The sequence below is a fragment of the Rattus rattus genome, chromosome 13 (assembly GCF_011064425.1).
Source record: "Rattus rattus isolate New Zealand chromosome 13, Rrattus_CSIRO_v1, whole genome shotgun sequence".
Lineage (NCBI taxonomy): Eukaryota > Metazoa > Chordata > Mammalia > Rodentia > Muridae > Rattus > Rattus rattus.
The window spans coordinates 70,095,023-70,122,395 of NC_046166.1; the positions used below are offsets into that span (position 1 = coordinate 70,095,023).

The window sequence follows — 27,373 nt, forward strand, 5'->3', positions numbered from 1 at the left end:
TGCACCTCAGCCCCTCACACAGACCTTGTCTCCCTCATGGCCTGCCCCAGCCCTCATCTCCCTCATCCCCTGCACCTCAGCCCTCACACAGACCTTGTCTCCCTCATGGCCTGCACCTCAGCCCTCACACAGACCTTGCCTCCCTCATGGCCTGCACCTCAGCCCTCACACAGACCTTGTCTCCCTCATGGCCTGCACCTCAGCCCTCACACAGACCTTGCCTCCCTCATCCCCTGCACCTCAGCCCTCACACAGACCTTGTCTCCCTCATGGCCTGCACCTCAGCCCTCACACAGACCTTGTCTCCCTCATGGCCTGCACCTCAGCCCTCACACAGACCTTGCCTCCCTCATGGCCTGCGCCTCAGTCCTCACACAGACTTAGCCTCCATCACCTCTCGCTCCTCAGCCTACACTCTTGGTGCTCCCCTCACCTTACTCATCACATCTGACCTCACACCCTCCTCACACGCCCTTAATTCCACGGCCTCATCCCTCCCTCACACTTGTCTCTAACACCCACTGCACCTTTCCTCACACTCGCCTCACACAGGGGATCTCACCCTGCCTTTCGCACTTAGCTTCAGATGCGTTTCTCTCCTGTGTTTCATCTATTTCCTCACACACGACCCCTTACTCCCTCGCACCCGCGCGACGCCCACGTCTTACACCAGTCACACCCAACCTCACCGTCTGCTCCCGGGCAGCTCACGCTCACTCCTCACGCGGACCTCAGCTTGTTTTTCACGCCTACCCCCTCCCACATGCTCTTTCTCCTCTTTCTGCTGTTTCTCTGGAGACCTGTCTCTAGGCCCTCCTCTGCCTCATTTCCCCTAGAGCATCTCCACGTCTGACAGCAGGGTGACCTGTCTCTGTGTGTCTGTAGTCCATTGTCTGTCAGATGTCCGTAGACAGGAATCTGTACATTTATTCATCCCTTGGGTGCTTACTTGGCATATGGTCTGTGTGCTGAAGGAACACATAAGCACATGGATAAGTCTGCGCGTGTGGAAACACTTGCGTACAGGTTTAATTTAAGCACATAGAGAAAGTGTAGCACAGAGAAGCCACTCACACCTGTAGTGCTGTCCCAGCACAGCACGTCCTAGCTGGACATCTGTGTCGTCCGTTGGTTTCTTTACTCATTTCGCAAGCATTTAATGAGTCCTCATTACTAACCAGGTTGGTGAGCCTGGTTCTAGGGTGGCACCAGCCCTCAAAGACTCTGTCCTTCCACACTTTTTCTCATCCACAGAGTTTACGTTGTGCGGTTGCAGTCTCTGGCCTACACCTTCCGTTTCCTATCTTGTCTCCCTTAATTTTCTTTGAGTGGAGTGTCTCAGTGTTCATTTGCTGTCTGTGGTCTCCTGGACCTTCCTTCAGGGGTAGGGAAGCATGGTGGTCTACAGATTCTTCCGGACAGTCAGACTGTCACTGTTACCCCCAGGACCAATTGCGATCCACCCTTGAACTCCACATCCCAGCCTGTCCCTGTCAACATGACTGGTTGCTCATCCGTATTGGCGTGGCATAGTTTGGGCATGTGATTTTTTATTTATGCCCAACTAGCAATATCCACAGATGTGACATGGGGTAAAGAAAGCGAGCCGACTTGGTTGCGTGTAACTGGATCTGGAATAGCCTGTTTGTGTACTTACGTCCCCAAACTCGACAGGAGTCCATGCGAGGGGAGCATGACGTAAAAAACCCTGAGTCCTGAGCAGTCTCTGTCTGAAGGGGCTGTGATACTTGAAGCCTGTGTCTCTGCCTTCCGGGGGGCTTCGGGATGTGAGCCACCGCTAGTTGGCTGCTATTAGGGGAGCCGAGTCAGCTTTGGACCAAATTTTCACTTTGAAAATCAGCTGGAGAATTTTGTTTCTTTCACCAATGGGGTTGTGCTATCACCAATAGAAAATAGACGTGAACTGTTGGGGAGACATTATAGGACCCCAGTTTGCAGACTGTTTTGACCTTGTGCTTGCAAACTTTGTGTGTGGCCAGGCTCCACCGCCCTTTCCCGGTCACCCTTCATGAGGAATATGCTCTTCCTCCCCCCTCCTACACCGTTCTCTGTGTGTCTGTCTGTGCAGGGAGTGTTTCCTGGTCTCTGCTGTAGGTGTTTTTTTGTTCTTCTCCTTCATTGGCCATTTCAACCGTGACCCACAGGACCCTGAGCTCCCCGAGCACGTCTGGGTAACTAACGTATGTCTACATAGGCCTGTGGATTTTGTAGGCACCTCATTTCCTTTTCCCTGACAAGGTCTCATTTAACACCACCCTGGACTCGCTGTGGCGGGCTTCTGAGTGCAGACATTGACGGTACATACTGTTGTACGTGGCTTATGTGATATTGGAGATGGAATCTAGGGCTCCGTGAATGATAGGCAACCACTCTGCCACCTGTGTCACACCCCTACCCCGTTAGACCTTTTGTTCGGAATGATGGGAGCTGGTGGAAAACTGTGTGGGTAGCAGGAGGGGCTGCTCTTCTCTGCTTGTTTCGGATGCCTGAGCCAACTGAAGCTTCCATTAGCAAAGGGCAGGAGAACCCCAAATCTGCCACCCTCCCAGTGCCAGTCTTTCCCCCACAATTCCAATGTCACCTGGAGAGAGGCTCAACCATGAACGTTCCTCAGCTCCAACAAGCCATGTGCATCCCAAAGACGCCAAGGGAAAATTAGGTCATGGCTTCCGAGGAGTGGAATGTGTTAATCCAGGTGTTTCACAAGGCAGAAACCAGGGCAGGTGGCTTTCCCCTAGGTGGGCAGGCACAGAGTGTGAAAACTCCGTCGGGCAACACGCCGTGGAACCGTCTGCCTTTCTAGTCAGTACCTAGCAATGGTGTTTAGCCATCCCGAGGGCCGTGTCCTTTGCTGTGGTCTCCTGTGAGTGTTGGGCCTGGGCTCTTCTGCTGGTGGTTGGTTTGCTTGTAGTTGGTGACCTGCTCCGGGGCTCCCTGGACCAGCCTGGGAAGCTCTGCTGTGAAAGCGATTCTTGATGACAGCGCTATTGACTGGGCTTCGTCTGTTCCTGGGGACACTGTACCTTCACTGTGCTATGGCTGCTGTCGTCCCTTTTAAACTGATCGATCCCTTCCTTACTCTTGGTTTCCACCAGGCACAGGGCTCTAGGCCCTGAGTCCAGTGAACAGCAGGGAGCTTGCCCTTCTGTGTATAGAATGCTCACACCCCGGAAGCCAGTTCTTTCCCACCAACCTTGGTTGGCCACTGCCAGGCTCTAGTCCCTTCACTAAAGGGGTGCCCGCTTGTAGATCTGGGGCTCTCAGAGTACTCAGGGACTTCCCAGGATCTGATGCTATTCTTGGGTTTGGTGTGCCTTCTTAGCCGTGGGAGGCCTTCTTAGATCTGGTGTTTGAAGTTTTTGGTTTCCCCCTGAGGTCTTGGGGCACGGTTCCTCTCTCAGAAAGTAGCGTTGCTGGCTTAGACCCTTGGGGACTCTCTGAGGTATTATTACAGGTATTGTCAGGACCTCAGACACTCTATGAGACATCTGTCAGCCCTCAGTACCCCCAGTGGCTGACCTGATGGCCTCTTAGAATGGGGACCATTCCAGGTGACAGGTTTATCTTATCAAAGAGGGAAGGGCCCGAGGGACCTGGTTGTGTATGTTCTAGAAGCCCACACTGAGGTCAGTTTCAGTAGAAGCTTCTAAAGAAGAGAGTAGCAGACGCTGCTTGAGGAGGCAAGACCCCAGCTGACTCACAGGAGCACGGGCCAAGCCTAGCAGACAGTACATGACTGGACGGATGCAGCATCTCCCTCAGACAGTGTGAAGGATGGCAGATGGAATTCTAGCCGCACCGCACACATCTATAACTGTCTGCCTCGTATGATGACGTAAGGATGTCTCACAAAGTAGTCCCCACTGGAAAAGTCCACAGTGAGAGAAAACACACCGGCACGTGCCCGTGCGTGAGTCGCTCCATCTTGGAGAGGGGGGGAAGCTTTGGTTAGATCTGTTCTTTATAAAGCTTGGGGTCACAAAGTCACAAGATAGTGTGTACCAGGAACTGAACTCACTGTCTTTCCGGAACTTCCTACGGTGCCTGGGTCGGCAGTGAGGGCGCCAGGTACTCTGGTTCATTTGTGGCTTTATAACAAAATGCATCTCCAGGAGGGAGGTTGCTGGACCCCCAGAGGAGATGCTGGACCCCAAGAGGAAGGTGCTGGACCCCAGGAGGAGGTGCTGGACTCCATCTAGTAGCGATGTCTAAAGAATGGGAGTCAGCATGACTGTTACGCACATGCCAGCGCCCCTACGCTGGCACCAGCCCCCCGGGAAAGCATAGGGTAGCAAGGACACGGCCCTTAGAGCTTCGAGCTTCAGAGGTTAGCCTGCTGTCCAGCAAACTGCGCAGAGAGCCGCTATCCTTCTCCGCAGACATAAATAAGCTCGCTCTTATGAAACTTCCGTTTCACATGGGATAGTTCACAAGAGACTTAAAAGAAAATTTCACCTCCCACTGTGGGACAAAGGTCTGTTTTGCAAGAGCCTCCAGTAGCTGCCTTCGGCCGTCAGAGGCCTCAGGACCCTATAGTGGAAAAAAAATCAAAGTAATACCCAACATGTGGGGGAGGGGAGGAGGGCTCCTGTGGCAACCACTGCCCTTCAGGCTACATGTGCATGGGCACACGCCGCCCACACATATGCCACAGGATGCGTAAATGAAAGATGCACGTTTGTGTCCCGTCCTACAGCTTTTATTAGTGGACGCACATTCCCACCGAATTATCGTAAGCCTGTGGGTGCGTGTTTTGCTCCTGTCTGTGTTTCGTGGTAAGGAGAGGCAGCAGAGTGGTAGAAAGCCAGATCTGCTGCATGGGAGCCTGGCAGAGCCACTGATGGTGGAGAACAGACCGGCCCCTTTCTCTGATAGCCAGCCTGCAGCAACCTAGACACAGGCGAGACGGAAGAGCGCTTGTCTATAAAAACCGGCTCTGTGCCACTTAGCCCTCAGGAAGTGCTGCTGTGTGAACACACAAGTCTGCAGCCTTGACCAAAGCCGGTGCGAAGTGTGTGTTCTGAAGTGTGTCCAGCCTCCTTGACCCCCTGTGGGTTTCCGCAGCTTCTCCTCCATGGCCTTCACTCTCTCTCTCTCTCTCTCTCTCTCTGTGTTCCAGGCAAGGTGGCCATCCAGAAGGAAGACTTGCAAAGGTACCACAACAGGGACACATGGTTCCAGCTCCAGCATGTGGATGCTGACTCAGAGGTGCAGGTGAGACTCACACGTGCGCCGGGCCGGGTTGACGTAGCTCTAAGCTGTGTGCCCGAGACTGGAGAGGGGGGGCCCAGCGCTCTGAGTCTTCACCTCTGTGACCCAGCTCAGGCCCGCTCCTCCGTTGTGTTTGTTGCTCTGGTTACTGGTGCGTTTTGTCAGGCAGATGGAAGCAACATTAAAAATACAGAAGGTGGGGAGGGAGGTGGCAAAAAAAAGGCAAAGAGCGAATGGTAAACTTGGGTAGCGCTCTGTGCGCTATTCCCGGTGAGAGTAGCTGAGCCACAGGAACTGCCAACCTCCCGGGTTCCATCCCCTCGGCAGCTTCCCCGTGGCTTGCCTGCAGAGCGTACTCTCTGGGACGGGGCACCCAGCTTACAGGGATGGAGAGATCGTGGGCACTTAGTTTAGTAGGCCTGGCATGGCTGTCCCTTGATGAGCAGCATAAAACCTCATAGCCTGGTCTTTCTATCATTAGTGTGGCCATTCATGCACTTGCGTGTAAGAGGGGATAAAGCAGCGGTCATATACCCACGGTGCAAACTTGTTCACGACTGTGGCCCTTGTCCCGAGCCCTGGCTTTAGATAAAGGGCAGCTGCAGTGACCTCTCACTCTGCTGGTGCCCTGCCGTGGCCATGCCATGGCTGGGAGCTGGGTCAATCACACAAGTCAGCTCCCCTGTTCAGGAGTGACATGGGTAGTTGGCCAGCCTCAGCAAGTCTCAGTTCCTCATCTGTATAAAGTCGGGGGTTTCGTAGGCTATGTAGACTTACATGTAACCTAGCAGTGCCGGGTGCATTGTGGGATATGGGGATTTATGCTGTTTTTACCCATGTAGATGGAGTCTAGGGAAAGTCCATGAGGCAGATATATTGTGAAGACCCAGGCTGGAATTCAGCAGCAAGAATTTACTAACAGTTACCCGGGGAAGCTCCGAGCTGGATATCCTTATGTCCTAGGACTACGAGACTGCAGGCTAGGCTAGGCTAGTCTGGCCAAGCCACATCCTCAAGGTTTCTCTTCCTCAGTCTGACTCTTCTATGCATAGGGCAAGGGTGCCAAGGTCCAAGGTCACCCATAGAGTTGGCAGTGAGATCAGCTTGAGAGAAAGCCAGGCACTGAGTAGAATCCCACAGCCAAGGTGCAAATGAACCTGTGGAAATCTCGCCATGGAAGGACGCAGCTAATTTCCTACTCATTGACCTGGCCTCCCGAGGGTCCACTGAGCTGCAGGAGCTAAACAACGCAGCAATCACCCACAGAGGCAATCATGGTTCTCTAGCAGGAAAATGGGGCCTTCTGAAGGCTGCAGTCCCCCTTCCCTCCTTGGCTCATGGAGCTTCTCCATTGCTGGGAGTTTCAGGCTTATTCCTCATGAGATTCCCAAGGCCAAGGTCAGCTCAGCACCTGCCCTGAGCTTCACAGATCCCTTTCCAGGCATAGTTTTCCTTGACTTAGATTTCATTGACAAGTTCATGCTGTTTCTTAGGTACTTAATTTTTAAACGACTGCAGGGTCACAGGAAGCTACAAACAGAAGTCCAGGAAGTTTGGATGTTATCTTTTTCCTGTCTAAAGATGAGAAGCGATTTGTGAAGACCCTGGCGTGGCTGGTACAGGTCACGTGACTGTGCACTTATTCTGTCTGATCTCACCAGTGTACACATGTGCCCACACACATGCATGCATACATACATACACACATGCATGCACATATGCACACACGCATACAGATACACATGCATGCACGCAAACACGCACATAGATACATGCATGTGCATGCACACACACATTCACACATACATGCGTGCACACGTATGTGCATGCACACACATATAACACACAGAGGTATGCACACACAAATAAACACATACACATACTTTATTCGGTATTTTTAGCGTAGTAAAACACATGTCTCACAAACCTTGCCACTCTAACCATTGCTAAGTACAGCTCAGGGTCATCATGTGGGTTCCCATTTGTGCCTCTCCACTACCCTTCTCCAGAACTCTTTTCAACCCATTAAACCCAGGTTACCAGGTCCAGAATCCACTGCTCTGCTTGGAACTTGAGTGACTCTTGTGACTGTCTTGCTTCACGAGTGTTATGTCACAGGTCCATGAGTGTTGTGCTGTGTCAGGATTCCTGCCTTCCTTAGGCTGGGGACCCGGACCTCATTTTGCATACCTGTTAACCCGTGGACAACATGTGGGCTGTTGGTACTCTGGATCAGTGGATTTCTTTGCAACCTTAGCCCATGTACACATTTGTAACACGGCGACTACAGTCAAGATTCGGAACCATTTTGCCACCATAAAGCTATCAATAGGTGCATGGGTTAATCTCATGTCTGGAGGGGGATTTCTTAATCAACGCCAGAAGGTGACTAAAACATCACTGGGGCGGGTTTTTTTCCCTTGAAGCTTACGTCACTGAAAATAGATCTTTAACCCCAGCCCTGAGACCCTGGGTCACAAAAGGCAAGTGCAAGGGCTGGAGGGATGGCTCAACAATGAAGGGAAGCCCAGCACCCCCTTGGCAGCTCTCAACCACCCGAAACTCCAGTTCCAGGGGGTCCAACGCCCTCTTCTGGCTACCACAGGCACTGCACACAGCAGTACACGCAGGCAAAATACCCCGCACATAAAGTAAAAAGAAATACATTTCAAAAGAATAATTAAAAAAATAAATCTAAGCTGCTGTCGGTGGGCTGAGGGATAAGTAGGCCTCTGTAGGGCTTTGCTCCCTCTCTGGTGCGTACAATGCTAGAACTTCATTCACAGAGACTGAGAATTCAGAGAGACGGCTCCTCCCCTCCGTCTGACCTTTAAATGGTAACCGCCATCTTTGCTCCACAGCTGCGGCTTGTTTTGAAATGTCACATTTAACAGTTTCTTTCTAGAAGGGCAGCGAGCAGCATTTGGGCTCTTGGATCCACCTGTTTTGTAATTCATGGGGAAGGAATCACACACGATGACAGAGGGAACTGGGCCCACAAGAGAGACCATGTGTCACAGGCATGGAGAAAAAGACGGCTAAATGCCTTGCTTCCTTCTGGAACCGGCGCTTTCCAAAGGCCTCTCGTGAGCCACTTTATTATATAGAATCAGCCATTTCTGCTGCTCCCTTCACAGAGGCTTGTCAGCTACAGGGATGGCCCTGCCAAGACTGCAGGGGCTCCAGCTGGCAGGGCACACTGCGACCTCCAGCATCCCCCGGTTCTGAGTTTTATGGGGAAGGATGGCGCTGGTCCTCAACCCACTGGCCCCTCCCCTACTGTGGCCTCCCAGATCTGTGTTTTCTGAACTGGTTATGGACATGTGACGTAGTCAGGACACACGGTTTGTCACCCTAGATCCGCAGTTCATACAGGAAATGCCATCTTGGGGATATATGGGTTGGCCCTGAAGCTCGGAGGAGGGGTGGACATGCCACCTCTCCCAGAGTGTTTGGGAGTGTCTCTGTGGTGTCTGATAATACAAAAGGTTGCCATTGGAAGGGCTTTTGTCTCTAGGGGTTTTGAGAACCTGGGGGCTGGGAGAAGTATTGACTTCCTTCCTTCCCTGGTCCAGGCCTACCTTTCATTTTTGCTCGCCTCGCCCTGCCTTTGCTACGCAGATCTCACCTAGAGCCATCTCCATGTTTCTCCTGCCTTGGCCTAGTGACCGCTCAGACTGGTAGGGTTACTTTAGAGGGGAGTGTCCATTACGGAGCCACTCTCTCTGGGGTTCCTGGCCAGGGGTCCTCTCCATTTCCAGAGGCAGCAATAAACTGGAAACTTTGTTACGAGTTAAGTGTACAGGGAAAGTAAGCAGAGCTCGGAGCTGCATACATCTGCCTGGAGCCTTACAGTCCCCGCCTCGTGACAGGCGTGGCAATCAATCTCTCCCAAAGCACACACCTTCTCGTGTTAAGTGGGCCGCAACCGGCCTGCTGCACAGGTGGTGTTCAGGGCATGCTCAGGCCGGGCACACCCTCCTTGCGGTCTCGCCCTCGTCTTTCTCTTTTGCTTTGGGTAACCTGACTGCTCGTCTATCACCTCACAATCTCTTCAGCGGATCTGATTGGGGTTTTGATTTCCTCTCACTTCCTGCTTTCAGATTTTGTTTTTGGGGCGTGTGTGTGTGTGTGTGTGTGTGTGTGTGTGTGTGTGTGTGTGTGTCTACTTCTAATCCGGCGTTTGGTTATTTCTGCTTTCGGAGGATTAACTCTGTCCTAATTTACTGATCCTGGGTCTTTCTCCTTCCCAGAGCGCGCAGCTAGTATCCAGAAGAGCCCTCTGATACAATGTTTCTGTGACTCCCACAAATCCTGATAAAGCCGTACTTTCATTTTCATTTATTTAAAAAATACTTTTAAATTCGCCTTGAGGCTTCTTTTATCAGCGTGGTATTGAGAAGCCATTGTACCCTCTATGTATTTGGCGCGTTTCTTTTGGGTACCAGTTCCTAGTTCTGTTACTGTGAGTTCTGAGAGCGGACTTTCTGGTTTGTCCCCCGTGGACCTGATGAATGGCGCTAAGGGTACGTCCCTTGTCCCCGATGAACTCAGTACGGTATTCCCTGCTGCATGACAAGGTCTAGGAACTCTGATTAGCTCCTCTCAGGACCTCACTCAGTGGAACTTCTCCACCTGTCATCACCTCTGTTCATGAACATCCTTGGGATTCCTCTTAGGACCTGAGGCAGGATTTGTGGCGCTTCCTTTCTGGACCATCAACTAGTGTTTGTCTCTCAGATCGCAGTGCACTGGAAGCCACCCGTCTGCCCTTCAGTCGGTCTTGAGGAAAAGGAAGGCACCTGCCCCTGTGGCGTAGAAGCTAACTGGACCCAGATCTGGGACCTGGGAACAATGAGTATGACTCTGAAGGGCTGAAATACAGGTGTAAACCAGATGGGCTGCTGTGTGCCTCCTGACCACAGGGCAAGAGGCACCTCCCAGCCTCCACCCTGACACCTCGCCTTATAGGCAACACCCGTCATGGACAGGGCTGGAACCGGTGTGACTTCTGGCCACAGGCTTGCCTAGAGCAGCTTCATGGTGCAGAGGGGGGGTCGTAGTGTAGTCGCCCGTTTCACCTCCTTCTGGCCTCTCCCAGACCTCTAGAAACGGAAGCCACTGCTCATTGAGGTGGGAGCCGCCCTTGTGAGGGGTGTTTGTGCTGAGTCTTGGGGCGCTGCTACTGTGTGGGACAAACAGGAAACAGGAAGGCCGCTGCCATCAGCTGTGGGAGGTGGGGTCATCGACCTCACCCCAGCGCTTCTGCCTTTCGGAGGAGGCTAAAGACGAACTGAGTTCCATCCATCTGAACAGCTCACAGCTGGGTCCTAAAAATGGCCTGCTGGTGGTAAGGCCAACTTCAGGGGCCTGGGATGGCCCCTTCCCCAGCCTGCAGACGCTCAACCTCTGGGCAGGAGCTTGGGGCAAACTCCACCAGTCTTGAAACCAGAGCCACAGAAAACACTTGATACTGTGCTTCTTAGTGTTGGGAGGTTTTCCTCACCACTAAACAGCCGAGGGCGGGGACACGGGCGGAGAGGGCTGGCACCCGCCTTCCTGGTCCTTCTGTCTTAGTGGTTCCTATTATTTTGATATATAACACCACGGCAAAAAGCAACTTGGGGAGGAAAAGGTTTATTCTACCTTAGCACATGCAGTCTATCATCCAGGGCAGGAACCTGGAGGCAGGAGCTGGTGCAGAGGCCATGGAGGGACTCTGCTTACTTCTCTGTTTAGCCTTGTCTCTTGTACAGTCGAGGACAGCTTGCCCAGGGTAGCACGACCCACAATGGGCTGGGCCCTCCTCCATCAGTCACTGACTAAGACATGCTCCACCAGCTTGCCTGCAGCCCCGTCCTCATGGAGACGCTTTCTCAGTGGTGGTTCTCTGTTCTCAATGTGTATACCTTTGTGTCAAATTGACCAAGACAACCCTGGCACCTTATGCCAGCGTTTTGAGGTGGCAAAGGCAGGAGACCCAGCACCCACTGTCACCTCAGAAGCCTGAAGGAGTGTCCCCAGACATTTAGAGACTTCAGTTCAAGTCAAATCAGGATTTGTGGCTTCAATGCAAGAGAGAATTTCAGGACTGGCTAGTGGGAAGCAGAGCTGGGATTTAATGGAGTTTACATTTGAATATAGACTTCGGCACCGAGGTTGAGGCAAAAGCTCTCAGAAGAAAGACGCAGAGCACGGGTGTGATCCTCACGTGTGTGAGGGTCTAGGTGTGATGCACACACACACACACACACACACACACATGAGAGTGTTGGTGTGATTCTCACACTTGTGAGAGCATGGGTGTGATTTCACAAACAGTCACAGAAAGCGAACCACCCAAGTGTTAGGTACTCTCTCTCTCTTAGGAGAGTCATAGTTTTTTTTTACAGTAGGACATAGGATTTTGGTGAGGTTTGAGGTTCACTGTCTTTGAAGGGATGCTACACCTAACTGAGATCACTGAGTAGTTCCTGAGGGGCTACCAACAGAATTACACTCGATAAGGTGACTAGCTCACGGTGACCCAGAATGGCAAGATGTCTTTGTTGTGAACTAAGGTAACAATTTTGGGCTCTCCTAGGCAAGGCCTTGTTTGAAGCCTCCGAAGCCCAAAGGTTTTCAAACATAAGAAGCCTTGGAGACTGCCTGGTTTAGCCTCCCCGACGTGGGTACTCCTGGGGAGCAGTCTTATCCTCCTGACGCCTCTCCTTCTTCATGCTCATGGTGTGACTATGGAGAGAAACAGCAGGAGGCTGGGGTTGGCAGTTACCTGTTGCCCTTCTAGAAGCATCCATGAAAGTTAACATTCTTCACGGATGCTCTGGCCTTCCTGTGGAGATTGCAGCCCTCTTGGGAGAGTCTTTCCTACCGTGTCTCACTACCACACACCCTGGACGTAAGCACTCATAGCACTTCTAGGGACCACGTGTCCTTTTTTAATGTTCTCCGGCCCATTACCCCTGAGCCAGTATAAGACCAGTGGGCTGCACCCACTCTCTTCGTGCCCGAGTCTAGGTTTGGCAACTTCTGACACAAAGGCCAGCCACTTGAAGGGCCACAGATTTCCCACAAGCCTTGTCTGCTCGTGACACTGTCCTTGTGCCTTACAGGGCAAGGTCCACCTGGAGCTGAGACTGAGTGAGGTCATTACGGACACTGGTGTTGTCTGTCACAAACTCGCTGCACGGTAAGTCACGCAGGGACACAACCTCATTTCCCCAGAGGTGGCCTTTCTCATCCCTTCTGCCTGTCCCCCATGGAGCTGATGCCCACCCTGGGCATGATATACAGTTCTCACAGATAGCCTGAGTTCCTCAGTCATACTTCATACTAATACTTCATACCACACTCGAGCTAAGAGGTGGGCACTACTTTCCAGAACTAGAAACAGAAGAGAGTGGGCACGCAGGGGACAGGAGCACCAGCAGTGAGGTCACATGGGTGCGTATGGATGTATGAGGTCACTCCTAGCTAAAGTTAGTCCCCGGACTTTGCAGCAGAACACTCAGTAGTCCCTCTATAAGGGTGGCGGGCCATATAGCTGTCTGTGGCTCCAGGGGCGTATAGATAGATACATTCCATTTTGCATTCATACTTTTTCTATGACTGTAACAAAATACCCGAGGCCAGGTAACTTACAAAAAACGGAGACCTGTTTGGCCCCGGTTAGGTTAAGGCCTTGTGCTGTATCCTAACAAGGTAGAACACCGCACGGTGAAACTGACAAGTGGCTGAGCTATGTTTCAGGAGCTGTGAGGAGGTCTCAGCTAAGAGGAAAGGTCTGTTTGCCATGAGGATATAGGAGAGTGACCCCGAGAAGGGAATCTGGGGGACAGAGATTAATCCTGTAGCAGCCACTGGACACACCTAGCTGCCTTCAGCGGTCCAGTAAAGATGGCAAGAGAAGGTTCGCAAGCCCAGCCCTCAGTGCAGCAGTGGGACCCAAGCTTCCCATGTAGGCTTGGTTAAGAATTAGGGTAGGTGCCGCCTTCCGAGGCATCTCCATAGACTGAATTTTCCCGGTGAGCTCACAGGGATGTGGCGCCATAACTCAACCTCTCCGCACCAACTCGGCACAGGCACATCCTAAGGGTTCAGTTGAACTATTAGACACACAACGCCACAGTTCCTGTACTTTGAACTCTAGATCTGGGAACTCACTGTGTTTCAAGTTCATTTATAAAGTTCAGGAATGGAGACACGGGGACATTTATTACTGTCACTCACACAGACACACCCTGCGTTTGCCAGCCTTCATTCCTCTGAAGTTGGACTTAGACAAGTGCACAGTGTGGGGCTGTCCCTGATTCCAAGTCAGACGAACCTGGCTTCTGAATCTCAAGGATCCCAGAGTGGGGCGGAAGAGTGGCCTGGTGGTTAAGAGCGTTTGCTGCTCTTGCAGAGGCCCAGAGTTTGGTTTTCCCAGCACCTACTCTTGGCAAGTTCACAAACTCCAGAGCCAGGGGACCGAAGCATTCTTCTATCCTCATAAACTTCACGGAGGCTAACATCGCCCAGAAGGTCCGTGTCAATGGAGAGTGGAACTAAAAACCGAGAGGTCGAGTCAGCAGAAAGACTGAGAGTAGCAGAGATACGGGACACATAGGCCAGAGGAGGAAAATACTGGTTCTCGGTGCCAAAATGTATAGACAGCCGTGGTCTGTTGCTGTAGATCGCCTGTGTGCAGGCAGCAGTGGGATTCCAGGCTGAGAGAACTTGCACTCTGGGGAGGCAAGAGGGGCCCATGAAGGAGTTGTAAATGCAGGCCTCTGACCGTCAAAGGGCAGTGCTGGTCCCGGGTGACATGCAGGTACTTAGCTGTCACCTAGGTCCTTTGGAGGGGCTGTGACAGTGGTGGCGAGTGAACTCAATACCCAAAGAGATAGTTTGGTGAGGGCTACCTGCTCTGTCCTTCCACAACCCTTTGTCATTTCTGATCCACACTCTTGCCAGAACTTGCCAGGCCTCAGAACACGTGGCCTAGTAAGCAAAGGCTTGGTCTACCCGACCTGCGCATCCTTTCCCTCATCACTGTCTTCTGTGTCTCAGCATCTTCGAGTGCCAGGGACTCCCCATTGTGAACGGGCAGTGCGACCCTTACGCCACCGTGACGTTGGCCGGACCCTTCAGGCAAGTGGTCCTTCCTTCCGACACCCTACCCTGCTAGAGTTTCCGTTCTGGGTTGTGGGGGAATGGTGGGACGGGGGATGGTGGGACAGGTAAAGTTCAGGAGCCAAGAGGTTGGCACCCTTTCCAGCAGGCGGGCGGGCAGGTACGCTTTGAAGTGGAATGTGTTTTATGGTTTTAGAGATTCGCTGCTGCTTTGGTAAGAGTCTTTTGTTTCACGGAAAGCCTTTGCTAGGAGCTTTCTCCCGGGTATTTTGGGCTCAGAAAAGGTCCCCGTTTTACATAACCATCTGGAAGTGGAGACAGACAATACTTGTGAGATAAATAAAGGTGGTAAACAAATGGACGTTTGACAGCTTGGTTTCAAACCCATCTGGAGCTGACAGCCATTTGTTTTTCTCCCCCTCCTAACTCTTCCTTCTTCACCGTAGGTCTGAAGCGAAGAAAACCAAGGTGAAGAAGAAAACCAACAACCCCCAGTTCGATGAGGTGTTTTATTTTGAGGTCGGTGCTCCAGCAGGAAGAACCTCGAGCCGGGGCCCTGAGATGGGGTGCACATCTCCCTCTGAGCCGTACTGGCCCAGTGCAGGGAGCCTCCGATCTAGATGGCGTTTGTTTCCCTTAGAGGTTTCCTCAGCCTCAGGAGACCAAAGCCAAGTGCCTCTTCCAGATGGCCGTGTCACCGTCACCAGGACCCAGGATTAGGTTGTTTGGTTTTGAGGCTTTTTGTTTTCGCCACAGCTTCCCCAGGCTGGGTGAGGCTCGTTTCTCCGGAAACGTGAGGGTTTGAGCGAAAAAGGGGAAATGATTCAGCTTCAGAGCGCCCAGGGGCCTCTTAGAACCAGAGCAGGCTAGTCAAGAAGGGTGAGGCTAGAGGCTCCTCTCAGCCCCGGTGCCTCCTGTCTGCTTAATGCTTCAGCGCCAGGTCCTGGAGGCTAGGGAGACAGAGCCTCACTTCCCATCCCCAGAGCCTACCATGGAGCAGGAGAAGGGCGAAGACGTAGGTGGTGCATTGCCTCTCGTCACGACGGGCTGTGGACCAGCGCGTGGGCCAACATCTGTAACTGCCTTGCACTCAGAAAGGTTGCCACAGGTTTAAGGACAGACTGGTCTACGTAGCAACTTCCAGACTAAGGGATGCTAAGTAGCTTCATTTTTAAGAAGTGGGGGTACCTGAGGGGGACGCCTCAGTCAGTAAAGTATTTGACAAGCAAGCAGAAGAGACCTGAGTCCAGGTCCCCAGAACCCACAAAACTCCAGGTATGGCCATGTGCAGCTATAATTCCAGTTCTTAGGGTAAGGAGAGACAGGTGGGTCCTTGAGACTCAGTGGCCAGCCATATTATCCAAATTATCGAAAAACACCCTGTGTCAAAAACAACGGTGAGGATCAGTGGAGGAAAGATCCTACATCAACTTTTCACACACACACACAAACATACACACACACACACACACACACACAATGCACAGATACACAAACCCAGTTAATAGATTCAAAAAAATAAAAACCACCCAGCTTTGGTGGTGCAGAGGTCTGCTGCAGTGCTGAGGAGGGCAGGGCTTCTGAGGGTGGACTCCTGGACTCCTGAAGAGCCCTCGTAAGCTCCCAACCTGAGGCTGGCACCGTCACAGCCGAGGGTCTCTGGACGTCTGCATAGACAAGGGCACTGTGGACTCAAGTTAGGAGTCAGAGCAGGGGACAACCCTCAGAGCCAATCCCATGAGCCCCTCTGTAATGGAGGCAGGGAGCCAGAGGCCTAAAGGCAGGTCTCCAGCCTGAGCAGTGTGGGGAGTGGTGGGCTCACCACCGTGCAGCTAGGCTAGGAAATCCTTGCCATCCAGGCAGGCGGAGAGGTCACAGAGCGGGGACAAGGCAATGGGCGCCCACTCCAATTGCAGACTCTCCCTGTGTGCATGAACTTGGGGTCAGAAAATGTGAGTTGTGGATCTGACATGCCGCCTGGAGAAACCTGCCGGGTCTGATGACATCAAGAAGGTGGTGAAGCAGGCGTCCGAGGGCCCACTAAAGGGCATCCTGGGCTACACTGAGGACCAGGTTGTCTCCTGCGACTTCAACAGCAACTCCCACTCTTCCACCTTTGATGCTGGGGCTGGCATTGCTCTCAATGACAACTTTGTAAAGCTCATTTCCTGGTATGACAGTGAATACGGCTACAGCAACAGGGTGGTGGACCTCATGGCCTACATGGTCTCCAAGGAGTAAGAAACCCTGGACCACCCACCCCAGCCCAGCAAGGACACTGAGAACAAGAGAGAGACCCTCAGTTGCTAAGGAGTCCCCGTCCCAACTCAGCCCCCAACACTGAGCATCTCCCTCACAATTCCATCCCAGGGCCCCATAATAACAGGAGGGGCCTAGGGAGCCCTCCCTTCTCTCTTGAATACCGTCAATAAAGTTCGCTGCATGCCCCCCAAAAAAAAAAAAAAAAGAAAAGAAAAAAAAAATGAGTTTAGTAGGTATTGAAAAATCAAAACCAGCAGTGTCTGGCCTTGTCTGCGGCCCCTGCAGGGTCCCCACTAGGATGTTACAAAATGGTAGGAGTAGAGAGAGACCTCTAACACCATATCTGCTCTGGTAGCAACCTCATTTCTACAGTGTACCTACTGTGTGAGGCCTTGTACTTTGGAGCTGAGCGTGGCCAATTTACTTGCTAGAGAGATAGGAGCTCCAGCCCATAGGATTAACTCAATGTCCTGGAGAAGCTTGAGAACCATGTCTTGGGCACTTAGAAGACAGCTGAAGGCAGGCGGGGTCCCTGCCCCTCCCATTTCAGACTCCAGGTGCTGCTGCTGCCAATCTTTCTGTCCAATGACTCAGCAGCTACAGCCAGCTGACAGGGTTCCTGTTTGACTTAATCACTGTTTGACCTAAGCTGGAGACAGACTTGGGGGTCATGGGAAGAAAGTTAGCTGCCTGACTGACCATGTAGCCCCCCCATAGAGTACGGGTTAGGAGGAAGTAGCTTCCCGATTTCTTCTTAGACTTCCCTTAGGGTCCTCCTCGCTGGGGAGAGAGGGTGGTGGGAAAGCCTGGAGCCTGCCTGGGGAGGTGATACTTGAGGGATATCCAAGGCTGAGATGGGACTTGCTTCTCCGAGCACCCCTGAGGGATGTGCCCGACATCTTGAGTGAGGAGACAGGGAGTCGGTAGGGACCAAGTGATACCAGAGTGGTACCAGGACAGTTTGGTGTAGGAAGACCCCTGCACCCGATGGGTGTTTCTAGGATGAGCAGTTGAGACAGTTAGGGGTGGTGTTCAGGAGGAAGGCAGATGGCTTTCGTACTGGATGTACGACATCCAGTAAATTAAAGCTCGTGATTAAGGAATGTGAGTGTCAAGTTCAAGATCAGGACTTGGAGCAGAAACCTTCCCTCCAATCCTTGCAAAGGATGCTGTGTGAAGCAGCAGCGTGCACTGCGTGGTCAAAACGGAGCCGGCTCTTTAGCCTGAATTCCAGTCCGACCAACACCTGATTGTCGTCGTCATCATCATTATCATCATCTCCATCATCCAATCCATTGTCATCATCATCCATCATCCATCGTCATCATCATCCATCATCCATCATCCATCATCATCCATCATCCATCATCATCCATCACCCATCATCATCCATCATCCATCATCCATCATCATCCATCATCCATCATCATCCATCATCCATCATCATCCATCCTCCATCATCATCACTATTTTTGCCTTTGAACTCATTGTGTAGCTGAGGAGACTCTGAATTTCTGATCCCCTTGGCTTCACCTCCTGGATGCTGTGGTTAGCCTGTTGTGTTACAGGAGCTCACCCATTCCAAAGCATCAGATATAAAGGGTGTTAGATTGTGTTCTGTTTTCTGACCTCTCCCAGAGTGTAGACTCTCCAGAACGACTTACTGAGCTTGGAAGACAGGTTGAACCACCACAGTGGACTGGTCACTCTTTTCGGATCTACTGTGTGTATGTTGGTGTGTGCATGTGTGTGTATGTATGTGTGTGTGTGTGTGTGTGTGCACGTGCGCATGTGTGTGCATTGTCCATACTGTCTTGAGAGTAAAAGGGAGACTCTAAGAGCCCAGCTCACTGCCCTGTAGGTCTAGCTTCCTGCCTCATGACAGGACAAGAAGCATTGGAGCCTGCAAGGTCATGAACTCTGGGCAGTTTAGAGACAGAAGAAGCTGCCTCCACACACATGTTCCTGCCCCCTCTTGAGAAATCAGCTCCTGCCAAGGCTTGGTGTGCCCTCAGGGCAACTTCCTAATCTGGAAACTCTCAGCTCAAATTCTCATGGGCGGGCAAGGCGTATGGTCCTTCCGTGTGGGATGCCAGGCTGTGTACTCCCAGCTGCCTGGCCGAGGAGTCTGACATTTCCTTCTTGCCCTCTGACTGCAGGTGACCAGACCCTGCAGCTACAGCAAAAAGTCCCACTTCGACTTCGAGGAGGAGGACGTTGACAAACTTGAAATCCGGTGAGTGCCTGACCGAGGGCGTTAGCATCTTGGCAGCAAGGGCTAATCGTTTGACCAGGTTCCAAACTGTGGAGGTAACCCAGGCCCATCACAGCAATAGCTGTTTGGGGGTCTCATTCCAGTGCTTGTTTTCCACCCCCTGTGCTTGCTACCCACAAAGGTCTAGGATTAATTTTAGAAACAGCCAGGGACCAAGGCCGTACTTCTCCTCGGCACTGCCCTATGGGAAAGCCTGTTAGCAACTGGAAGATCCCTTCCTCCAGTCTCTTTTCTGAGCAGAGTCTCATAAGTCCCCGAGGCTTTGGCTACCCCTGCAGAGCCATCTCCTCTGATGTTACTGACTCCTTTTGGGTCCCCTGTGGGTCCTGTGTGGGTCTTCCTGCTCTGTTGCTATAGAAACCAAGTCTTCTGTCAAGGTTGGTATGCACCACATGCTCCCCCTGTGGATTCCTAGATCCATCTAAGTTGTTTGGGGGGAGGATGCTGGCCATGGTGTGATCAAGCTTCGTCATAGGGGTGGGCTCCAACATACACGTCTTAGGCGAAGCCCGTGGTCGTGCAGGTATGCCCTGTGTGGCTGGCGAAGATGACTGAAGGGAAGCTCTGTCTTCTAAAACATCCTCTTCCATAGCAGTGCCCTAACAGCCAAGGCATGGTAGAGCCTTAGGAGACTTTCAGCTCTCTGGCCTTGAACCCTGCCGAGTAATGAGTGGTGGTGGGTACCCACCCAGCCCACTGTTATTCCAATGCAGGTTTTCAGCCCCTGATCTGAGGGAACAAAGGAACGGTCTCTTGGGAAGAGGGCGTCCCTGAGTGGCCCATTTTTCCAAGAAGCAATGAACACTGCCATGACTGAGACTATAGCTTGTGGCTCCTTGGGACCCGGATACAGGCCCTCCAGAGGGTACACCTTGGTCATGCTTCACACCCTACAGTCTAGTAGTCATTGGAGACAACAGCAGGGCTCTTAAGTTTTCAAAGATGGGCTCTCGGGTGTCTAGTATCCCTCCTAGGTATAGCCGTGGTGAAGCATCTCTCCTGGCTTGCTATTTTTTCTTGTGGGCATCTGCTCAGCCTTACGACATAGCCATTAGCCCTGTGTGCTGGGCCTGCAGGAACACTAGATCAGCACCAAAGCCTTTGCAGATTTATAATGTTTGTTTAGGGTCCTTGGGTTACTACCAGGTCACAGACAAGATCTGGAACAGCTATTTGGCTCCACCATCGGTAGTGACCCCCAGTAGTTCCCTCCCACAGACTGAGCTGGGGGTCCCTACTAGGTCCCAGACACAGGTATGCTGTCTGCCCACTGCTAGTCCATTGTACTGAGAATCGAAATCTCCACTCCACAGTGCAGCCTGGTTCACCTGCTCTCGGTGAAAGTCTAAACAGATCCACTTGAGAGCTGGAGGCCTTCACTCCACACTGCCCACACTGGGCTGCCTCCACCCTGCCCACTCGGTGGCCCTGCTTTGAGACAGTGGAATGACACTTGCTTATCTTTCTCAGAGTTGACCTCTGGAACGCCAGCAACCTGAAGTTTGGGGATGAGTTTCTCGGGGAGCTGAGGATCCCTCTCCATGTGCTGCGATACGCCAGCTCTTATGAAGCCTGGTACGTGTGCTTGTCAAGGTACTGGGCGGGGAGTGCAGGACAGCTTCAAACTGCAGAGGCTACCCCGGCCCCTCCAGGCTAACCTTTGACCCTCACCTACCACGGCCCGCTCTCACTTAGTTCGGCTTGCTGACCAGGCTTCTGCTCTTACAGTAGGGTAACACTCAGCAGACGGAGAGAGCTCACCGAACTGAAGGGAAGGCCATTGTTTCTGGGAACCTAATGGCAAAGAAGGGTCCAGTTAAAAGCACGTTTTAGGGCTGTGCGCAGCTTTGGGCCTCTTCTGGAAGAACGTGTCAACAGTCTCGTGGGTGCTTTGCTGTGGATGCTCTTCCTCATTGTGTGAGGTCCCCGGTTAGGGCTGGTTTGCAGGGTGTTGTGGGTCTTCATGGGTTCTCCAGACAAACTTTTCTCTCTGCCTTGGAGCCCACTCAGGTACTCAGAAAGCTTTCCTTTTGCTCCTCATGGCTGTCTTTCTGGTTCCTCCAGACACTCAGGCTTGGGCAAGAGTGCCCCGTTATTTATCCCATGTTTGTTCCCATTAAGACACGAACCCCATGGAGCCCAGGGTCCTGTTGCCCAATGTCCCATGCCAGGTGTTCCTTTGAAGGTACAAAGTCGACTCCTGGTCCCAGGAAATTGACTTCTAGTTGTGCAAAGGTCCCCTGCTAATTCCATGGCCAGGTTCACACAGGGCTCCTCCCCAGCCAGCGAGAAGGGATGGCCAGTGTGAGCTGACACACAGAGAGAAGCCTCAGGAAACCCTGGAGGGAAACAGACCACCAGCACAACTCAGGTCTCTCTTGTGAGAGCCATACTTGTGTTAAGATGGCTCCCATTTGTTCTGAGCACTGCCATGGCATGGGGGGCGCCATCCTCAGAGGATGCTGACTACCAAAGCTCCTGGCCTCCTGGCCCTCTCTTCTCCCAGCAGCTCCTCTCTCTTTCCTAGTTCCTCCCTCATCCTTCCTGCTTCAGCTTCTGCCCAGCCTGTAAGTCTGTGGTTCTGCTACAGGAAATGCCCAGGTGGCCATGCCCCCCACGGTATCCTGGACAATAGCCCTGGAGCCCGAGACCCATCGGTGACAGCACAGGATGTCTAGGGGAGGCACTGGGCTTCCCTGGAAACACCCTAAGAGGACCCTCCCTTCACCTGCTGGCCCACGTCCTTCCTTCCCAGGTACTTCCTCCAGCCCCGAGACAATGGCAGTAAGAGCGTGAAGCCAGATGACTTAGGGTCGCTGAGGTTAAACGTAGTTTACACAGAAGACCACGTCTTCTCCTCTGAGTACTACAGCCCACTACGTGACCTGTTACTGAAGTCTGCGGATGTGGAGGTGTGTGTCAGCCATATTTACTGGGGAAGGCCCCAAACCCCTCTCCAAAAACCTGCCCTGTGTGCCCACCTATCAGGCTCGGCCTATCAAAGCTTACTGAACCATTGCCACTCTGTTTCCAGTACCTGTGTGCTTGTACCCATTTTGCTGTGCATGTGACTCTTAACCCTCTCCTGACCTACTCTGGCTGTTCCAAATCCTGCCCCACTTGATTTGGGGTTTGGTGGGAGCATGCGTGCACCACATTCACGCTGGCAAGGGCATGCTAGAGCAGTGGTTCTCAACCTGTGGGTCGTGACCCCTTAAGGATCAAATGATCTTTTCACAGGGGTCACATATCAGATATCTTGTATATCAGATACTTACATTACAGTTCATAACAGTAACAAAGTTACAGTTACAAAGTAGCAATGAAAATAATTTTTGTGGTTGTGGGGGACGGGGTCACCACGAGGAACAATGTTAAAGGGTCACAGTATTAGGAAGGTTGAGAACCACTGCACTAGAGGTGTCAACACAGGTTTTCATAAGGTTTCTCCGCAAAGAGCTGTGGGATATTTAGTAGCTGGGAAGGAAACCACAGAAGGGGCGAGTCCTCTGCAGGGTGGCCTCCCTGTGATCTCATGCATGTGACCATAGGGTGAAGGTCTGGCGTCAGCAGGTGTTAGCCTCTGGATGGGGTACAACCTGCTGAGGGTGGGCACCATATCATGGGCTCACTGTGGGTACCACATCATGTTCTCACTGCTCATACTACCCCTCTGCCCAGCCTGTCTCAGCCTCAGCAGCTCACATCCTCGGGGAGGTGTGCAGAGATAAGCAAGAGGCAGCCATCCCGCTGGTACGGCTCCTGCTGCACTATGGCAGGGTAGTGCCCTTCATCAGTGCCATCGCTAGCGCAGAGGTGAAGAGGACCCAGTGAGTGCCCCCTGCTGCCCCGCCCCTTCATGCCCCTCCTACCTCATGCTCCTCCCACCTTATGCTCCTCCCACCCAATGCCCCTCCTACCTCATGACCCTCCCACCTTGTATTCCTCCCACCTGTGTTCCTCCCACCCATGCCCCTAACACCCCATGCCCCTCCCACCCCATGACCTTCCTACCTCATGCCCCTCCTACCAATGCTCCTCCCATCTCATGCTCCTCCCACCCCATGACCTTCCTAACTCATGCCCCTCCTACCCAATGCTCCTCCCATCTAATGCTCCTCCCACCCCATGACCCTCCTACCTCATGCCCCTCCCATCTCATGCCCCTCCCACCTCCATGCTACTTTCCCTGTACCCCAGCCTCATACAGAGATCCACTCCACTTTGTTCCTTCCACTTGATCCTGCTGCCCCCCCCCACCTATCTACATCCTTGATGGGAAGCTGGGCTCCTGGGTACCCAGTAGTAAGATATCAAAAATAGCCATCCTAAACTGTGTCCGTGCACAGCATTGGTAGGAAGCGAGGGTGTCAGGATCTTCAGGAGCCCAACAGGTTTCCGGCCCTCTTTAACAGATATCTTTCTGGAAAGATCCAGAAAGGGTGGGGAGGGAGTGGGCTGGGCCCCAGGGCTTCAAGGACAAGCTCTATCACCCTGGCGAGCCCCACTACTGGGTCTGCTCCTCCCTGGACTAGCAAGGCTTACCCCAAGACGCCCTTGATGAGGAAGGAGCCAGAGCAAAGGGGGCAGGCTGATCAGTAGCCACTGACTACCTGGCTTCGTATGCAGCCTGAGACTTTGCTACCAAAGCCAATGTGTCCTTTGTGGACAGGAGGAGGCAGGCTCCGCCCAGCTCTGCACATCAGTAGCAATAGTCGAGATAGGCTATTTCCCACAGAGCCCCAGGCCTGCCAGCATCCATGACCCCACCCAGTGACCAGGCTCTCAGGAGGTTTTGCTCCCTTCAGGCCTTGGCTAGGCACACATCACCCCAGTCCTGTTTTCCAGGGACCCCAATACCATCTTCCGAGGAAACTCACTGACCTCTAAGTGCATAGATGAGACAATGAAGCTGGCGGGCATGCACTATCTCCACGTGACCCTGAAGCCCACCATTGAGGAGGTGAGATGGCCCTGGCCACTTCAGCATGGTGACTGGGTAATGAGGCAAAGCTACCCAGCCACCCACAGGGACGTCACTAGCTCTCATAGAGGACATGTTGTATATATCCCAGAATCCTCTTTGCTTTCCGATGGCTATATGGATGTAGGTGATAGGTAGGGAGGGAGGGATGGAATGAGGGAGGGATAGATGAATAGGTATAGATGATAGATAGATAGATAGATAGATAGATAGATAGATAGATAGATAGATAGATAGGATTGACAGCTATAGATGATGGATTGATTGATAGATCGATAGCTATAGATGATTGATAGATAATTAATGGATGAATAATATAGATGACAAATAGGTAGATAATATAGAGATAGTAGATGATAGATGATAGCTAGATATAAATGATAGGTAGATGGATAGATAGATAATATATAGATGAATAGTTAGATATAGATGATTGATAGATGATAGTTGGATAGAAATATAATAGGTAGGTAGAGATAGATGATAGATAGATAGATAGATAGATAGATAGATATGATAGATAGTTAGATACAGATGATAGATAGATTGGTTGATTGATAGATTGATAGCTATAGAGATGATTGATAGATGGTAGATAATAAATGGACAAATAGATAGAGATGATAAATAGGTAGATAATATATAGATGAATAGTTAGATATAGATGATTGATAGATGGATAGGTATATATAGATGGGTAGAGATAGATGATAGATTAATAGATGATTGATAAATGATATTTCCTCACTGCTAAAGACAGAGGAACATTTAAGAGAAACCTCATTCTTCTCAGGAAATCCTTCTCACGTGCTGTTGATTCCTCGGTCCCTAAGGGCTGCCTCTGTGATCTGTACTAATGCCCAGGCTGTCCATGTCTGTGGTTTAGGATGTCTTTCATATCCAAACAGCTCCCTTCTCATAACTCCACCCCTCACATGACTTATTGGACGCCTCTCCAGTAAGGCAGATTGCGAAAAGCAAGTTCTTTGTCGTGTGTGAAAATGTAAACTAGAATAGTGATTTATCTGTGAGCAGAACCCTTGGCATACTCGAGAGGAAAAATGTCCTTAAACCTTTGAAGTGTCTCTTCACGAGTAAACCAAGCAATGCGGTCTAGTCCTGGGGCAATGCCCACTGCTTGGCTAGGACAGAGGGAGGGCTGTGCTTCCTGGCCTTGTCCCCATGCTTCACTGGTTCCTCTCAGCAGCCCGTGTACAGCAGCTGTCTACTCTGTGGGACCTCATGGGACTCTGTAGGGTGACTGGGGGCTACACTGGGTCAAGAATGGTCCTTAAGGCAGCTGCAGCCCAGCCCAAGTCTAGTGGTATTCCCCAATGCCCATAGCTGTCCAGCGTCCATTGTGGAGTAGCCTCTAGGAGGGCCAGCTTCCTCAGAAGCCTCTTGGCTTCATCTGCCCTGCTGTGCAGCACATCTTAACACTCTTCCAGATCTGCCAGAGCCACAAGTCCTGTGAGATCGACCCTGTGAAGCTGAAAGATGGCGAAAACCTTGAGAACAACATGGTAAGGCACCTGCTTTGTTCTGGGACATTTTCCAAGGCTGGTCCTCTGGGGGCTCTGCTCATGGCTGCGTGGACACTGTTTGAAGATCTCAGTCAGGGTGGTGATAGCTGGGCCCTAAACCGCTTCCCTGGCCCTTGAACCTGAGTACAGTATCGAGCTCACAGGAACTGTCGTCATCAAATACCCTGTTACCCCGTCCCCCACTGCTCCACTCATTAGCCTCTTAGAGGCTCCAACAGCTCCCACTGTCTCCTGAGGGCCCGGACCTGACCCATGAACTCCACCCTTTCCCACTCGGGACAAACAAGCCTCTTCATATGGATGATGTCAGGTGCCTCAAGGGACTCCCATGCGTTAATGTCCCCTTACGAGTTCTTACAGACCAGACTTCATTGGGGTCATACTTCCAAACAGAAGTGCAGGTTCCTTGATCCTCCTGAAATTCAGTCTACATTCAGTGATGCTGAGCAAAAGGACCCGGGGGCTGGGCCACTGTACTCACCCAATACAGATCATTACAGGGAGGGTTTGCAAACATCACGGAGGGCTGGGCTCCACTGTCCGGGGCATGGCTGAGGCTGTCTTGGCCTTGGGAGACACTGGGTCTATGCCCAACTCTTGCAGGAGAGCCTGAGGCAGTATGTGGATCGAATATTCAATGTCATCACTAAGTCGGGGGTGAGCTGCCCCACCGTCATGTGTGATATCTTCTTCTCCCTGCGGGAGGCAGCTGCCAAGCGCTTCCAAGGTGAGCGGGCCAGCAGGGCTACGCTAGGGGGATGTGCTCAGCCACACCAGACATCACGCTCAGAATCCCCCGGTTTCTGGGAAGGAGCGCCAGTCCTCCTTCAGTGTAAGCGTGTCCCCCTCCAGAACTGCCTTTGCATGTTTTCTTCTTGGGGTCAAGAATTCTGAATCACTGCCTTGCTAAGAAAACCAACCCCCTTGGGGGCCTTGTGTCAGGGTATCTGGGAAGAGCTTTCCTGGGGACCCTCTTCCTCAGACCTGTTCCTAATGCTGGCTCCTGGAAACACAGAGATGCCTTCCCCACAGCTCCCCTTAAAAAACCCCCGCCCCCCCAAAAAAACCCCACCATATTCTCATGGAAGCCTCCCTCCACACCAGGATATTCCCCAGAGTTCTTGGACCCTATAGGCCTGTCCTATGCAGACCAGATCAGACCTCTCAGGCCTCCAACCCCATACCCCTGTGCTACTGACCTTTCCTAGCCCAACCCTTGCCCTACCCACACCTCTCCAGGCCCCATATCTACCACTCCAAGCAGATCATCCCACAAGCAATGACACCCTCCATGGCCATTCCACACAGGCTGGAGCTGGGTGTCTCAGGCCAGAGCAGCTTGTTCCCAGGGCCAGCCTCTGGGAGACAGGGACCTTCTGATGTCCTGCAGACCCCAAAGTTCTGGGATTGCAGGCCTCAGATGGGAGGGAGTTTCCGAGGACAAAATAAAACAGTTGTCATCTCACCGCCTAAGGGAGCAGACCACGCAACAACGATCCTCAGGAGGTCTTGGTGAATGCGGTCACACCTATGACCTTCCGCTGCCAGACTGTGGCACAATGAGAGTTCCAGATCGGGAGAGAGAAATGGCGAGGAGACAGACAGAGACACAGAGACAGAGGAGTGAGCGAACACAGAGAGGCATGGGCTGAGGAGAGAACACAAGATACTGATCAGACGCAGAGACAGGAAGGGAGACCGAGGCAGAGTCTAAGCCAAGTCTGGCTGGTCTGTGAGGCCCTTGAGAATTGCCAAGCAAGATGGGAACTCACATGTCATGCTTCTGTCCCAGACTGAAACTGTCCCCTGTCTGCTTCAGATGACTTGGATGTGAGGTACACCGCCGTGAGCAGCTTCATCTTCCTGAGGTTCTTCGCTCCCGCTATCCTGTCCCCAAACCTTTTCCAGCTGACACCCCACCACACGGTGAGTCCTTCTCAGGCAGGCCACCACCTCAACCAG

General features: G+C 52.2%; 1 protein-coding gene across 1 annotated transcript in view; it reads left to right on the forward strand.

Annotated features, from left to right (window-relative positions):
* Nucleotides 1-27,373, forward strand: part of Rasa3 (RAS p21 protein activator 3) — a 116,428-nt gene that overhangs the window by 72,397 nt on the left and 16,658 nt on the right. Inside the window, exons 4-15 of the mRNA XM_032918738.1 lie at nt 5,141-5,235; nt 12,345-12,421; nt 14,284-14,364; nt 14,793-14,865; nt 18,768-18,844; nt 20,354-20,458; nt 21,639-21,795; nt 22,565-22,713; nt 23,732-23,846; nt 25,316-25,390; nt 26,015-26,138; nt 27,231-27,337. Coding sequence (XP_032774629.1) covers nt 5,141-5,235; nt 12,345-12,421; nt 14,284-14,364; nt 14,793-14,865; nt 18,768-18,844; nt 20,354-20,458; nt 21,639-21,795; nt 22,565-22,713; nt 23,732-23,846; nt 25,316-25,390; nt 26,015-26,138; nt 27,231-27,337 — 1,235 coding nt within the window. The remainder of the gene's footprint in view (nt 1-5,140; nt 5,236-12,344; nt 12,422-14,283; nt 14,365-14,792; nt 14,866-18,767; nt 18,845-20,353; nt 20,459-21,638; nt 21,796-22,564; nt 22,714-23,731; nt 23,847-25,315; nt 25,391-26,014; nt 26,139-27,230; nt 27,338-27,373) is intronic.